The following is a 17053-nucleotide window of genomic DNA, read 5'->3' as shown; positions in this document are numbered from 1 at the left end:
AGGCCCATGGAAAGGCCCTTGAATGCCAAGGTACTGGTAGGTCTACATGTATTGTTATCAAACAATGAGGTTTACATTAAAGCAGACTCAATTATGCCAGTTAACCATACACTATAAGCTCCCACCCCCACACACAATCTAATCGCTATAGGTATACATTGAATACATGACAATAGTGCGATGATAGTGCAAGTTCGTTTGAAATCATAATAATGCAGGTCGCCGCAACCATTGAGGTAGAACTCGATCTATTTATACCTCGATGGTGTAACCGGTTTATTATTACAAAATAACAAGTCTAGTGTTTTTTTCACCTTCCAAACTATGTGTAGTCATTAAATGTTTTTTTTTTTTTTTTTTTTTTTGTGAAAGAATCTATAAACCAATCAACCAATCAATCGTTAAATTTTTAATTTAAGGCGCTATAATCCAACAGTCGTTGCTCATGTAGCGCCGTACAGTTGGCTTTCGAAAAAAGGTGAGATTTAAGCAAAGTTTTGAAATTTTCTAAAGAAGATTGCCTGATGTTCTGAGGAAGATGATTCCACATCCTTGGTGCTGCGATAGAAAAGACACGATCCCCAAAACTGTGTTTTTTTTCAATGAGGGTTTGGGACAATTTTAAATTGAGGGTTTGGGACAAAAATGTAGATTTCTGACAGGTTCTTTGATGGACAGTGAGATATGAAGGGGCTGAGGCATTGAGGCAGCGAAACACAAATAGGAGGATCTTAAATCGAGAGCGTGGCTCAAAAGGTTGATAACAGCAGAAGGAAAACAAAATGTAATGGAATGTAAATGTTTAATTGTTTAACTCTCGAAATGGTGTTATGCACGCATGTATTCGCTGACCATTAATTTCTTGATTGGGCATATTACTTTCAGTCTACATCCAATTATCAAAAAGGAAGCGGACAAAAACTTAATTGTTTTTTTTTCTGACGAGTAACCAAACGTCGACAATGAGTCGACTATTTGAATATGAAAGACATTATTTCTTGATTGTATGTAGGGTTGTCATTGAGGGAGGGTCTATAAATATATGTACATGTACGCTCGTCTCAGTGATTGCATCGCGTGAATTGTGAGTCCTTCACGATCAACCAATAACAACTTTTAGAAAAAATTGTGAACAGACAAAACCTCTAAGCAGAAGTAGAGGTTTTGTCTGTTCGACATTTTGCAAAAGGTTTTTCTTTGTTAATGTTTTGCAGCACAACTTTCAACACAACATTACATTGCTTAGGTTTTATAGGGAAATGAAACACTCATAAAACCATATTTGTTTAAACCCTGTACTAAAGGAACACGTTGCCTTGGATCGGACGAGTTGGTCTATAAAAAGCATCTGTAACCGTTTGTTATAAAATGTATATGGTTGGAAAGATGGTTTAAAAGTAGAATACAATGATCCACACAAATTTGCCTCGAAATTGCGTGGTTTTCCCTTTAATTTGCAAACTAACACGGTCGGCCATTTATGGGAGTCAAAAATTTGACTCCCATAAATGGCGGACCGTGTTATCCGACGATGTAAAAGGAAAACCGTGCAATTTGGAGGCATGTTTGTGTGGATCATTGTATTCTACTTTTACAACATCTTTCTAACCATATGCATTTGATAACAAACGGTTACAAAAGCTTTTTCAAAGACCAAGTTGACCGATCCAAGCAAACGTTTCCTTTAACTTGATGCATAGTAACTTGACCATGAAGCAACTATAAGTTACTATTGCTATACTCGGAACAAACTTGTTGAATAGATCTTTATATGAAGTCACCATTTTAGCAAACATAAAACTACTGCATAGTAGTGGTATGATTTGGATTAGATTGAAATTGTTCACCATACAGACAATAAAATTAAAACAGACCGCCCATAGTCATGGTTTAGGTAAGAATTTTATTACATGTCCATGTACTGCTTGATTGCTTTCATTACATCATAAAAAAACCCATTAAATTTAACTGAATTTTGAAAATAAATTGAACTGAATTTTGAAATGATTTTATGGCTTTTTCCTATGGTAGAAGTTAAATTGACAGTGAGCCAACAATCAGTTCCCCCGGTTCCTCTCAAACACTACTCAAAAGAGATTTACTCATGGTGTTACATCAAACCACACCTTATTATACTCCAACTAGTAAAAGAAGCAAATCCTTCTTACAAAGCAATCAGTAACCATTGACTACATAGCAAAGGTCTTTTCCATGCAGGAAATTCCATGCATATAAAAGTAGCTTGAAGATAACTTTTCAATATTAAATATAAAAAGACTTTAAAAATAAGTTGATTTGGTTGCCTACTTTTATTCTAAACTACTTAAATTTTACTGCGACTTATTTTCCTTACTTTAGTCTTCTTTATTTTTCAGATTAAACATTTCACTAATAAAATGTAAAAAACACAGCATTGACAGTTACTCATCTAAAATAAAACAGATTCTGAGCAATATTTACAAACCCTTATCTTTAGACATGAGCATTTGAATGCATTTGACACGTTTGGTAATGGCTAAATGTTGGTGTGTCCCATCATATGCACCCCCCCCGACGCCCCACCCCCACCCCCACCCCCCCCCAAAAAAAAAAAAAAAGCTGTGAAAACTGGGCTAATTTGGTCATTGAAGTTACAAGAGAATAATGAAAGAAAAAACACCCTTTGTTGCACAAAGTTGTGTGCCTTTGGATACCTGAGAAGGCTTCAGGCCAGAAGTCTTTCTCATATTCAAATATTTTAGTGAGAAATTACCTCTTTCTTTAAAATTACAGAACTTGAGAGGGAGACGTTTTATACTATCAACAGCTCTCCTTTGCTCATTACCAAGTAACTTTTTATGCTTATATATAATTTGAGTAATTACCAAGCATGTCCAGTTTCTTTTAGACCTGAACTATTTCATCTTGCCTGGTTCTTGGATCAACGTTGACCTAGTTCTAACAGCTCACTTTCCTTAATCACATCTTCAGTTGACATAAATCCAAGAAGGTGTCGCCCAAGGCTACGTAGCTCTCTCATTAATGATCTCTGAGATGGGTCTGATTTAGCTCTTGAGTACGCTTTACTATTCAGAAGCTTGTCTACAAGGTAGTGTAGCCAGAGAACATTGGTGTGAGGGTTGTGCGACTCCCAATCATTACTGTCAACAGGAGATTAACACAAGAAGCAATTTACAAACTCAATCAAACATCTCAATTTCTTCTTTCAAAGTGTGATTTCTGTATTGACATTTCTATTCAAGTGGTGGTTTTACATAAGGACTGGTTACAATATCCAATGTAGGGAATACAAAGAGCAATACTAAAACAATGGACTCTGACTACTTAGTATTCACAATAACAAAAACAGATACAATAATAATAGCGGAGTCTTATATTTAGCGCATGTATCCAGCAATATGCTCAAACTCAAGGCAAACCTCTTCACTTGGAGACAAGTGAGTAAACTGGGTTCTTTTTATGTGCATTTACAACGCACAGAACCTATGGCTTTACATCTCATCTGAAGGACGAAGCAAATGGTCAAGTGTCCTGCTGAAGGACGAAAGTGTTAAGACAAGGACTTGAAAACACACCCTTCTGATCAGAAATGACAAAGCTTGAGTACAGTATTCTTGGCAACTTGGCCACACCATTATTCCATTAACGCCTTTGTCTCTGTACTTACTCATTTTCATCTTTCATTCTCCGATAGACTTCAAACTGAAGATCACCCCGTCCAGTAAACAATGTTTCATCACTTGATAAATCACAATACACTGTGCAATCATCTAAAGAAAGATAAAAGATAAGTCAAAGAAAATTGGTTTAAAAAAAGAGCATAATTTATAATTTTTAATTTATGAATTGATATTTCTCTTAAAAGATGGAAGATCATAGGACGAAGGGAAACATGCACCAGGCAAGGAGTTCCAAAGAGATGCAGTACGAGGGAAAAAGCTACTGGAGTAGATTATAATAATTATTCCTGTTCAGTATAATCTACACAAAAAGTAGTTGTGTATGGCTGACAAGACTCGAAAATACCAAACCACATAAAGGAGTTGCGCAATGTTTTTTTAATTTAGGGGATTTTAATTTTCAATTTGAATCAAGAAAGCCAAACATCAAGGCTCAATTTCAGAAAGATCACAAAAAACATTACATAACAATAATAATAATAATGAACGGCACTTATACATAGATACACGATGGCAGTCACATCAAAGAGTACACACCTGGGACCTTTCTCAAACCTCGGCTTGGGCTCCAGGCTCCGTCTACTGATGTTCGAACCGCTGCATGCAATTCGCGCTGCTCCAATAATGCAGGTTAAAGACCAAGCTGCGCTTCCACTGCATACGCAGCACGCGGAGTCTAAGCCTAAGCCTGCCCTCAAGTAGAGGCTTTAGAAAGGGCCCTGTTAGTTGCTTAATTTGTACCAGTCAAAATACCTAGAATGCATACAGTGTGTATTGCTTTAAGACTTGTCCCAGACAAAACACCAAGCATACATTGTACATTCATATTGGCTTTTAGACTGTATATTTGTTATACCTATATTTCATCATCATGCAGACAACAGAAAAACCAGTAGGTAAAAGAATGGCAATAATGGCAATACAAATATCCAATTTAAAAGAAAAACATCCATATCCCACTAAGTCACAAAGTATTAACCCCTATGCACCAACACAACACATGGCTACTGTTAATCACACTCATCATTACAGGAAAAATGCATTATGGGTAAGTGTTTAAACACTGTGTGACCTAAAATGCACACACTGTACCACACACACTCTCTATTGCATCCCTGTGGAGACATCTTTTGTTCTTTCCTTTGTCCCTGTTAAAAGACCTCTGATAGACTTAAACATTTCCTTGTGGAGCAACCCAGTCTTTAGAATTCCCCTATGGAAACCTTTTGTGTTCCCCCTTTTTTTTTCCAGGTCTCCTTGAGGTAGTAGTGAACATGAAATCACAAGAAAACAACTCCCAAAATGACACAACCAAGATGGTTATGGTGATTACGTCAAGTAAACTGAGTTTAACATCTGTTATATCGTTGCAGTAACCACTGCTGAAACTAAGCTTGGGCGATATCGATTTATTTTATTCACGATATATCGCCGACAATATATCGCGATATTCGATATAATCGCGATTAATTAAATTTGACATCATCAGTCTTCAAACTCCCAGTGAAAGTTGTAGAAGAGACAATCATAGCATAAGAGAGGTGTTCTTATATGACCTATTCTTCTGGTTTTACTCCAAATCTATGGGGTACAAGATGTCTCAGCTAGGTAATACATCGCGATATTGCGATACTTAATCGATATCGCGATATATCGCGATTTCGATTAAAACCAAATCGTTCCGATATCGAAATCGTTTCCAAATTAGTATCGCGATATTCGATAATATTGTGATATCGCCCAAGCTTAGCTGAAACAAAGGATTCAAACTGCTTCGCGCTACCAGGCAATCTCTGTGATCTAGTTGGTGAGACACTGCTATAGAATTGCAAGGGTCTTGAGTTCGAATCCGATCCGAGTAATATGCCCGTGTTTTTTTTCTTCTCACAGGACTCAGTGTATGGTTAAACCCAATTTAATAACATCTATTATGAACTGAATTAAACATTGAGTTCCTGGCTGTGGCTGCTGTATGCGCCGTAGCACCTTGTAAACCCTCAGAAGGTGCTAAGTAATTGTGTCTCAGAGTTCATCACTGCAATAACCTATCTTTCTGAAAGTTTGTATATACTCAGCGCCTTGAATACCTTGTTTGGTAGAACCGTGCACTATATAAGACTTTGATATTTTTGATATTATTATTCATACACAATGGGAAAACAACTCCCAAAAATGCTGCAACCAAGATTATAAAGTCAGGTAAATGAGGTAAATGCTCGGTTCTTTAGAGCACACATGTTCAGAAAGTTGAGTAACATTTTATTGGGATGTGCGCTTTGTCTTCTAGTTCTGTTAAGAAAAGAAAAAGACTTTTACCTTTTCTGAGTCGAGACAGAGTGAAGTCAATCATTCCAACCTGTACTCCATGAGCTTCAATCTTAATCTCATCTCCATTAAGATGAAACGTTATTGTCTTCTTAGATGTAGGTAAGATAAGGATATTCCCCCAATGGAGGTCTCTATGTTCAAACTCCAATGCCTGCTCTGCTACAGCTAAAGATGAGGCTACCTGCTGTAGAATACTAACAGCTTGATGGATAGTCTCAAGCTACGGTCAGAAAAATACAAACAAAATAAGGGTCTTTCATTAAAAATTAAGATCAGTTTTATAATTCAACTTCCAGGGATGTGTGAGCTACAAATACCAACTATAGAGGGAGCTGTTCATTAAATCAATCATCTACTAATCAAAATGTTTCAAGATACAAACTCACCGTCTTACTTTCCAGATCAGCACCTCCATCAGCAAACTCAAACACAATAAACAGCTGACCATCGCCAAATACATCTGGGCAAAACAATTAATATTAATCCAAACGTTATTACATATAATAATCTGAGATATAGAAAATTTTGAAATGTGAATTTGCAAAAGTAAAATTCTCTCTGTTTTTAATGCAGTTTCCATCAAACAAGAATTAAAAGCCACTCTCGGTAAGAGGCTAAAAGAAAAAGAAACAATTTAAAATAAAAATAACTCAGGGGAGCTGAAGGTAGGAATTGATATTCCTCTTATAACAGTCTAGATTGTATGGTGGAGGGAAACAATCCCAGGCAAGGAGTTCCAAAGAGATGCAACTCGTGAAATAAAGCTGTTGGGATGGTTCTTTGGTTCTACAGCTATCCTTGATAAATATAATACAATTTAGGAAGCATTAAACTTCAAGAAAAAACAATTTAACAGAGAATTGCATATTTATTTGCATTATACATCTTTAGACTCAGTGCTATATAAGGTTGTTATTGCAAGTCCATACTAGGTTTCACACTCATAATAATCAAAAGGTTTTCAAGTGAAAAATGAAAACATTCTTAGAAACTGAATGTATCTTTATACCAACAATATCTTAGGAGACCAATATTGATGACTTACAAATGTACCAAGAGGGCTGAGCACTAAAACAGGCAACAACAATATGATGAAATCCATACAAAATGCAGTAGTAATGTGAGACTACAACATAGAACATGTACTTCATCCTAAACGGTTCAAGTTTAAACGTAAAATTTAAATGAGAATTAAAAAAGAAACCTGAAGGTGTTTTTGTACTCACCTGGTCTGTCATTCTCTGATGCTTTTCTTGCCTTGTATTCATCCCATAGAGTAAGTAGTCTATCAGGGTAGCTTCCTTTAACACATGAGACACTATTGACTTGAATAAATCCACCTGTAGAATTAATGCCTCGTTCCTGTAAACCACTCAACTCCCTGATTCAAATATGACACAAATCAAGTTTTATATCAATTATAGATCATCTCAATGAGACACTATTGTCTTAAATAAATCCACCTGTAGAATTAATACCTCGTTCCTGTAAACCACTCAACTCCCTGATTCAAATATGACACAAATCAAGTTTTATATCAATTATAGATTAATCTCAATGAGACACTATTGACTTGAATAAATCCACCTGTAGAATTAATACCTCGTTCCTGTAAACCACTCAACTCCCTGATTCAAATATGACACAAATCAAGTTTTATATCAATTATAGATTAATCTCAATGAGACACTATTGACTTGAATAAATCCACCTGTAGAATTAATACCTCGTTTTAAACCACTCAACTCCCTGTTTCAAATATAAAAAATATCAAGTTTTATAAGAATTTTTTATTAATCTCAATGCCAATAAAAAAATCAGAAAGAAACTTGAAAAGACCTTTTTTCAGGATAAAAAAAATAACGGAGATACACCTGACCTGAAGAATTTAGATAAAAAAACAAGCAGTGCACTGCAGTGCTGTATAAACGAGACATTTTCATTGGAAAGTGTAATACTGTACAAAACTTGTTTGATGCAGATAGTGCTAGTCTTTACACACTCAATGAAAGTTGACACATACAAGAAACCAACCCAAAACTCATTTGGCCATGGCCTAACATCGCCTCAACAGTCAAAACATCAGGCAAAGGGAATGATCCAAGACAGCCTTGCAATCAAGACTGCCTAGTGCTCTCTACTTGTTACACCACTGGGGTTAAAGGTCAATACATGTATCAATGAACAAACCTTGATATGACAATCTCAGGAAGAATCTCCTCAAAAGACTTCTGTGGTTCACTGTTGACTTCAAAGTCTCCTTCGATTGGAATGATCTACAACAAGAAATGAAAGACAAAAAAAGTTACATGTTTACTTCTTATTTCAATTTGGGGTTGAACAGAGAACAATTTGCTAGAGCGGAATTTGAACCAACAACCTTCGGATTAACGTGCCGGCGCTCTACCAACTGAGCTATCTAGCCCAATGTTGGTGGTCTCCATTTCTTGGGAAGTCAATAAACATTTACCTTGTCAGTTTCCCTTGTTGTTTATTACTTTATGTTTCTTATCATTACAACACCAGACAAACAACTTTGTAATTGCAGAAAAGAGGAAATGGAAAAACACGTTTTTCTTTACAGCACTTTAGCGTTAAAAAAAAAGTTTGATAATAAGAGCTTTATCAGCTGAATACATTGTACAGTAGTTGCAAGCTTGCATGACCCATGAAACAGAAAGAATTCAACTCAACTATAAATTTGAATGCAAAGGCTGCTCTGTAAAGCTGTGACTTATCTTAAAGACTATCCCATACACATTTATGGTGAGCAAGCACTGTTCACTCGGTACGTTCCCGAAATCTGTGAGTAAAATCACAGGTATTTTTTCGGCTCTCCTTTTTTTTCTTTCTTCAAAGAACTTGGGAAAGAAACTGAGTACCGATGCCTACACACATATCGTTGTTAAGGGTTAAACCAAATAATATTCAATATCCTGATGTAAATTGAACATCTTGAAGACATCGCATCCCTCCTTACCTTAAGAGCATTTTGCTGATTCTTGGCATTGATGGTACGATACACCTCTCCATACACCCCTTCACCAATCTTAATACAACTCTTCATCATTGCTGCAGTAATACACTGATTGAATGATAGACATTGCAACCATCCTTACCTTAAGAGCTACTTTCTGATTCTTAGCATTGATGGTACGATACACCTCTCCATACACCCCTTCACCAATCTTAATACAACTCTTCATCATTGCTGCAGTAATACACTGATTGAATGATAGACATTGCAACCATCCTTACCTTAAGAGCTACTTTCTGATTCTTAGCATTGATGGTACGATACACCTCTCCATACACCCCTTCACCAATCTTAATACAACTCTTCATCATAGCTGTATTTATACACTGATTGAATGATAGACATTGCATCCCTCCTTACCTTAAGAGCTACTTTCTGATTCTTAGCATTGATGGTACGATACACCTCTCCATACACCCCTTCACCAATCTTAATACAGTTCTTCATCATAGCTGTATTTATACACTGATTGAATGATAGACATTGCAACCATCCTTACCTTAAGAGCAACTTTCTGATTCTTAGCATTGATGGTACGATACACCTCTCCATACACCCCTTCACCAATCTTAATACAACTCTTCATCATAGCTGTATTTATACACTGATTGAATGATAGACATTGCAACCATCCTTACCTTAAGAGCTACTTTCTGATTCTTGGCATTGATGGTACGATACACCTCTCCATACACCCCTTCACCAATCTTAATACAACTCTTCATCATAGCTGTATTTATACACTGATTGAATGATAGACATTGCAACCATCCTTACCTTAAGAGCAACTTTCTGATTCTTAGCATTGATGGTACGATACACCTCTCCATACACCCCTTCACCAATCTTAATACAACTCTTCATCATAGCTGTATTTATACACTGATTGAATGATAGACATTGCATCCCTCCTTACCTTAAGAGCAACTTTCTGATTCTTAGCATTGATGGTACGATACACCTCTCCATACACCCCTTCACCAATCTTAATACAACTCTTCATCATAGCTGTATTTATACACTGATTGAATGATAGACATTGCAACCATCCTTACCTTAAGAGCTACTTTCTGATTCTTGGCATTGATGGTACGATACACCTCTCCATACACCCCTTCACCAATCTTAATACAACTCTTCATCATAGCTGTATTTATACACTGATTGAATGATAGACATTGCAACCATCCTTACCTTAAGAGCTACTTTCTGATTCTTGGCATTGATGGTACGATACACCTCTCCATACACCCCTTCACCAATCTTAATACAACTCTTCATCATAGCTGTATTTATACACTGATTGAATGATAGACATTGCATCCCTCCTTACCTTAAGAGCAACTTTCTGATTCTTAGCATTGATGGTACGATACACCTCTCCATACACCCCTTCACCAATCTTAATACAACTCTTCATCATAGCTGTATTTATACACTGATTGAATGATAGACATTGCATCCCTCCTTACCTTAAGAGCAACTTTCTGATTCTTAGCATTGATGGTACGATACACCTCTCCATACACCCCTTCACCAATCTTAATACAACTCTTCATCATAGCCATAGTAATACACTGATTGAATGATATAGGGGCTTCTTGGTTACATTGCTGTAGGATCTTCTCTCTGGCGGTGATCAAACAACCTGTGGAGCGGCTCTTCACTGGTGTTAAAACTTCCTGCAAACCATTGAAAAAAATTACAATATTACAGTCATAGTCAAAGAAACAAAAGTTTGTAAGAGGCCAACTTGTTGGTTAGAAGAAAAACATTAGGGAAGATGAGGGCAGTGAGGGGTGTTGAAATATTCAATATCTACATGTACATGATGGATTTATAAGAATCCTTTCAGAAGAGTGTTTCTGATCAGAAGAGTGTGGGTTTGAGTCTCGGTCATGACACTTGTCTCTTTGAGTAAAATACTTTACCATAATTGAATTGATCTTCCGATGGGACATTAAGTTGTAGATCTTGTGTACTAGGATTGGTATAAGAACACTAATTTTGGAAAGAAAGGCATAATCCCCAGTGTTTCTTGTTCACATGCAGTTGTAGCAGGCTCCCTAGTTTACAGATTTCCTCCGGCTTAAGAGTTAAGTTCACTTTGAGGCATCCTTGGTTTCATTCCCAGAAAAACAACAAGTATAAACAACTCTTAAGGAGTACAATTTGAAAAGATGAGACAATGTTACACATACCTTGAAACTACGAGCAAGTTTGTAACCGTTTGACTCCATTCTACTCTCTGAACAAATATCGTGAATTCTGTCATTATCAACTGGTTCCTGTTCTTGAGCTACAAAACTTGACGTCACATCTCTCGTCCCATTATTCCTCTTCTCATGATCAACGTCTTCAATGTCTTCATCAACTGGTTTCTGTTCTTGAGCTACAAGACTTGACGTCACATCTCTCGTCCCACCATTCCTCTCCTCATCAACCTCTTCATCATCAGATGATATTGAAATGCAGCTACTTGTATCAGGTACCCTATCATCACCTTCATCTTTGTTGTCCTTTATGTCGCTCTGGACAGATTTATAAGACGAGACTGAAGAGTTTGAATACTGACTAAGGCAAGCGTCTGATAGTGGAGTGACAATCACCGAGCAAGGACTAATAATCTGTTGTAGTTGTAGACTCTTGCCATTAATATGAGTTCCTTCAGTCACCTGGTGTGGTGTATCTAACTTGACATCTTTAGCACAAGAGTTATTAAGATCGAGAAGTGAGATCTCATGAGAAAGATCAAACAGGTCTGGTGTATCTGCATATTTCAGTTTACATGTTCCACACCTGCAGTTTGATCTGTGGTGATTATCACGGCCATTTCTTGCATGTGAGTTACCGTTTTTAGCAATGCTGGATCTTGTTACTGGCTTTCCTGACTGAATAACTGAACATTCATTTAGTTGGTGGGGTATTGATGGGTTGACATACAGTCCTATTGGAGTACTGGTTTCAACACTACCTTTCTTTCCTGTACACAACGATGTCATTGGCGAGTCAAAGACACTTTCCTCTAAGGTTGTCCTGGTAACCCTAGCTTTATCACTAGAATTAGTGTCATCAGCTGAGTAGCCAAAGAGATCACAGCTTGTGTCAAAAATGGAATCCAGTGTATCTGTCCGTCCTCGTTTGCTCAATGATTGTAAGCTTCTTTCAATTGGTGAATGAATCAAATCAAAACGAGTCAACAAGTTTGTTAACTTTTGACTTTCAGGTTTCACCTCCAATGTCTCTACATCCCCCTTATCTTTAGACCCATTTTTCCCACGCCCTTTTCGACTCAGTTTGGTAAACTTCCTTCTTCCAGCTGTAGGTGGAAGGTCTCTCACAGTTTCCTTTGAATTAACCAGATTTTCTTTGCCAGTCGCTGCTTTTCTTGACAAACCTGCTCTAGTTGATTTAGTCCGTGGCTGCTCAGTATTGCCAGGTCTCCCCTAAAATAAAATGAAAATTATAACATCTCGTCAGTGCAAAAACTCTGAATCTTCTCATGCAAACAAAACAATTTTATCTCGGCGCTCATTGGTTTTTTGTACACCCTGGTTTTTCAAAGGCCATGCCTTCAGATTTGGAGTTTTGGATATGGTTTGAAAGATGTTTTAAAGTATAATATAATGTTCAACACTAACTAAAAATATGAGGATTTTCTTTTACTTTGTTTACTTAACACAGTCTGCATTATAGTGTTATGGAGTCAAACTATTGATTCAATAAATTCTGACACACTGTTTAAGTTCACAGAGTAAAAGGAAAACCACAAAATTTTGAGGTTTAATAGTGTAGATCATTATACTCTACTTTTAAAACATCTTTCCAACATACTCATTTCATAATAAAAAAAACTTTTTATAGCTCAAGGTTGCATATTCCTTTAAGTGACATACATTTGGCAATTTCAAACTTCTAACACAAGTGTAATTTAAGGAGCATTTTGGCACTGGAACAACCATAAAAATGTTTTATTTATGCAATGTACACATGCATGACAAATATCAGACCCCAATTATTTGAACACACCAACATAATGTTTCTAGTAATATTGTGCATCGCTTTTGTGTTTTGTGCTTTTAAATTGAAACTCAACACAGTGGGGGGAATTGGTAAAAAGAATTAATTTTAGCTCAGACCATCCAAAAACTACAACTCAGATGAGTTAGACACATCTTGCGGAAACCCACCAACGAGCCACCCAACATCTATGCTCTGTACCCCCCATTGCATGGCCGGCGCAAACAAGGTCGTCAGCACCTGCTGTACCCAGAGTACATTGGAAGATTAGTCTCCCCGGATTTTCTGCTAACCCCGCTTGAGATTCGGAGAATAGCACAACACAGGAGAGAATGGGAAAAGCTTGTGTCCTCCTGCTGTGCAGCCGACTGTTGATGATGATGATGATGATGATGATGATGATGATGATGATGATGATGAATGAATTTTTAACGCAGTAATTAATAACAAAATTACCTTTAAACAGAATGTAGTAAACCAAATATTGTTGACTTTAATTGATTGTCTTCCATAAATCTAATTAAAGGAACGCGTAGCCTTGCCTTTGAAAGCGTTCTGTAAACGTTTTTTATAAAATGCATATGGGTAGAAAGATGTTGTAAAAGTTGAATACAATGATCTACACAAATATGCCTCGAAATTGCGTGGTTTTCTTTTTACCTCGACTTACACGGTCGGCCATTTTACTGGAGAAAAATTTTTGACTCCCATACATGGCTGACGGTATTTGTTCGCAACGTAAAAGGAAACCGTGCAATTTTGAGTGATACTTGTGAGGATCAATATATTCTACTTTTAAAACATCTTTCTAACCATGCATTTCATAACTAACAGTTGCAAATGCTTTTTATAGACCTACTCGACCGATCCAAGGCAACGTGTTCCTTTAAATGTTTTCCTCACCTTGAGCGCCTTCTTGGTTTGCCTGGCGTCTCTCTTACGAGGAATCCACTCATCACCGGATGAAATCTCAAAGATGCTCTTATTCTTATCATTATTGCTGAAAATAAAAGCGCAATTAAGAAGAACACCATAATTTAACCTTGTCCTGCATGTTTAGAATGTCCTTGTTTCATCTGCGTTTAAAGGACTTTTGTTTTAACAAACAGAAGTTAGAACCATTTTGTTTTCAAACCATAATTGATGCAACTTTGCTCTATGACTTGTTTCAGTGTTCCACTTTGGAGAAAGAATGAGTAGACACTCTAGACAGAAGAAAGAATAAATATCAACCTCTACCCTCGCAGGTACCCATTTTTTCCCCCGCACAGTGATGAAGAGTTTAAGCAATTAGAGTAAAGTGTCTTGCTCAAGGACACGGCCAGGATTTGAACCCACACTCTGGTGACTTAACCACCAGAACTTGAATGTGATGCTCTTTTAACCACTCGGCTACGACACTCTACAAAGGAATCTGCTCACCAACTTATTTTGCTCCAAAGAAATAGAGTTTATCTTTCACAAACCTGTTACTATTAGTGAGTGCAGAGGAGTGACTATCTTTATTCAGATCAATTGAGAAGTCACACAACTCAGGTGAGCTGAAAACATGCTGCTGTGACTTGGTCTCATTCTCAGGAGAGATCCAGACATTGGCTGCAATCGTTCGCTTCTTGTGTCGTCCGTAAGTTCTGATCACTCGAGAGGGGAAAGCCATGGTGGGTACAAGTAGTCTCACTCAGTCTCAGTTGCTAAGGTCAATATGGATATGTTGTGTTGCTTGCAGCATGCTTTGTTTTAACAGTCTTTTATTAATTCCTGAAAGAAAGCAGAATATACATTTAAATACATTGCTCACACAAAAGTAGAATTATCAGACTTTGGTTTGTGTGTTTTGCTGTTTGTTTTGATATTAAATAAAAACATCTCCCTGAACTCCCTATAATCAGTCTTGTATTTTTACTACTCTAATCACAACTACCGAAAAAACTTTTCATTTGTCAAGTGCTGGCACACAGCGAGTGTCACTCTACTGTGTGCCAGTGAGTGTGACTGCACATTAGTAATCATGGTAATAGTTGCAATGCAATAATCGTAACCCTCGATCCTCCCTACGGTCGGTCAGGAGGATGGAGGGTTACGTTTATCACAACATACATGTTTATCTATGTTAAGTGTATTTGCTTTGTTGTTGGTGTTGTCGTTGTCGTTCAAGCCATTATGATTTTTTTCTGCCTATGACAAGGTCGGCAAGGATGAAGAACATCAACTGATTTGTCATGTTTGTCAGATCAGGGAAGCTACTCTCCAATTTAGTAAAAAAAAAAAAAACTGGGGAGCTGTACTCCTTTTTTCAAAGTTTTGTCATTATCGGGCATATGACCGATAATGACAAAATTTCGACCAATAACGGCGATAATGACAAAATTTTGAAATTCAACTTTCAAGTTAAAATCAGTAGAATCTTGTTTATAATATTAATCAAATTTAAACCAATTATTAATAGCAATGCTTGCTCCTTTTGCTCTGAATTTCTAGAGACAATGATAAATGAAGCATTAATTGTTTTTTTATTGTGAATTTAATCAACCTATTTGGGAAGAGTTTGATTTTTGAAGATTGCTGGAAAGGCTTGTCAAACAAGGAAATAAGTTTAAGTTTTAAATCCATTCTTTTGGGTCAAAACAACACTGACCAGCCAGACTTATTATTTAACCTTTGCATTTTGTTGACAAAGAAGATGATATTTAGAGCTTCTATTTAGAAGTAGGTTTAATAAAAAAAAGCAAAATTTGTAATTGTATTCTGTTCTGTTGTTAATAATTTATTAAAATTTATTTTGAATTAGAATAAAAAAGATTGCGACTGGCTCAACAAATGCAATGCATACCTTTTGTATAATTAATGATACATGTAATATTAATAAGTTTATTACAAAGTTGAGGATTTGGTTTAGTTGTGCTTGATAATTTTACTCTGTTTTGTCCTCTATTCTTTTGTAAAATTGTATGTTGGTTGTTTGTTTTGAGTGCATGAAATAAATAAATTGCTACCTCCATATGGTTGCAAAAAAAAAGAATCAATTCAACTTTCAAGCATGCAGATTGACGAAAAGCAAAGTGAAAGAGTGGGGTTAAAACATTACAAAAATTACATCAAATTCAAATAACACTACTGACTTGGCACCATGCACTGGCAACCACATCTTAAAGCCATTGGACCCTTTCTTTAAACAGTGTTGTCCAAGGCCCACACTTTGTGTACCACAACTTCTACATCAAATAACAAACCTGTGAAAATTTAGGCTCAATCGGTCATCGGAGTCGGGAGAAAATAACGGGAAAACCCACCCTTGCTTCCGCGCGTTTCGCCGTGTCATGACATGTGTTTAAAATAAATCTGTAATTCTCGTTAACGAGAATTTATATTGTTTTGCTGTTTTCTCAACAAGTAAAGCATTTCATGGAACAATATTTCAAGAGAACCGATTTTTCTGAACCGAAAGGGTCCAATGGCTTTAACATACATGACAGATACACTGGATTTAATGTATTGCTTGTATTGACCAGCCGTCGGTTTCATCAAACTCTTCCTAACTTAGGATTAATCTTAAGGGCTTAGGACGGGTTCAGTTCTGTATCCAAATACGTAGGACGCATTGAGCCCATCCTAAGTTAGGACGGGTTACTCGTCCTAACTCGAGTTAGGCCTAATCCTAGCGTTTCGTGAAATCGACTGCAGGCCTGGCTTGACGCTGTGTGTGTTGTTTTGTTTTCATTCAATTCGTTCAGTGCTTTTTTACAGTGTCAGTTTTCTCCCTCTCTCTCGTCTTAGCTCGAGGTAAAATAATGGTTTTAAATTAAATGAGCAAAAAACTGCTCGTTGTCAAAACACAGCTTTACAGCCACACCTACCGTTTTAAATTGTTAAAAGCAACTCCAGAAATCGAGCCTTTTGCCTGCACGGTGACACACAACGCTACACTACAAACTGCACAAGCCACCATTTTAAAGATTGCTCTCAATTAAGAAAGACGTAATCTGATTGG

The 17053-nt window shown here is 36.8% G+C and overlaps 1 protein-coding gene across 1 annotated transcript; it reads right to left on the bottom strand.

Moving 5' to 3' along the window:
* Positions 1-2594: 2594 nt before the first annotated feature.
* LOC139940908 (uncharacterized) lies at positions 2595-17035 on the bottom strand. The gene is made up of 11 exons (XM_071937300.1): positions 16920-17035; positions 14532-14823; positions 13969-14065; positions 11247-12491; positions 10518-10727; positions 8199-8284; positions 7235-7389; positions 6395-6468; positions 5997-6228; positions 3668-3770; positions 2595-3140 (listed from the first exon to the last, which is right to left on the bottom strand). Exons 2-11 carry the CDS (start codon positions 14720-14722, stop codon positions 2921-2923), a joined length of 2613 nt encoding a protein of 870 aa, XP_071793401.1. The 5' UTR covers positions 14723-14823; positions 16920-17035; the 3' UTR covers positions 2595-2920.
* Between the last annotated feature and the right edge of the window lie 18 nt (positions 17036-17053).

Source organism: Asterias amurensis, chromosome 8 (genome assembly GCF_032118995.1).
Source record: "Asterias amurensis chromosome 8, ASM3211899v1".
In the NCBI taxonomy this organism is placed as follows: domain Eukaryota; kingdom Metazoa; phylum Echinodermata; class Asteroidea; order Forcipulatida; family Asteriidae; genus Asterias; species Asterias amurensis.
This window is presented reverse-complemented; position numbering and strand designations above follow the sequence as displayed.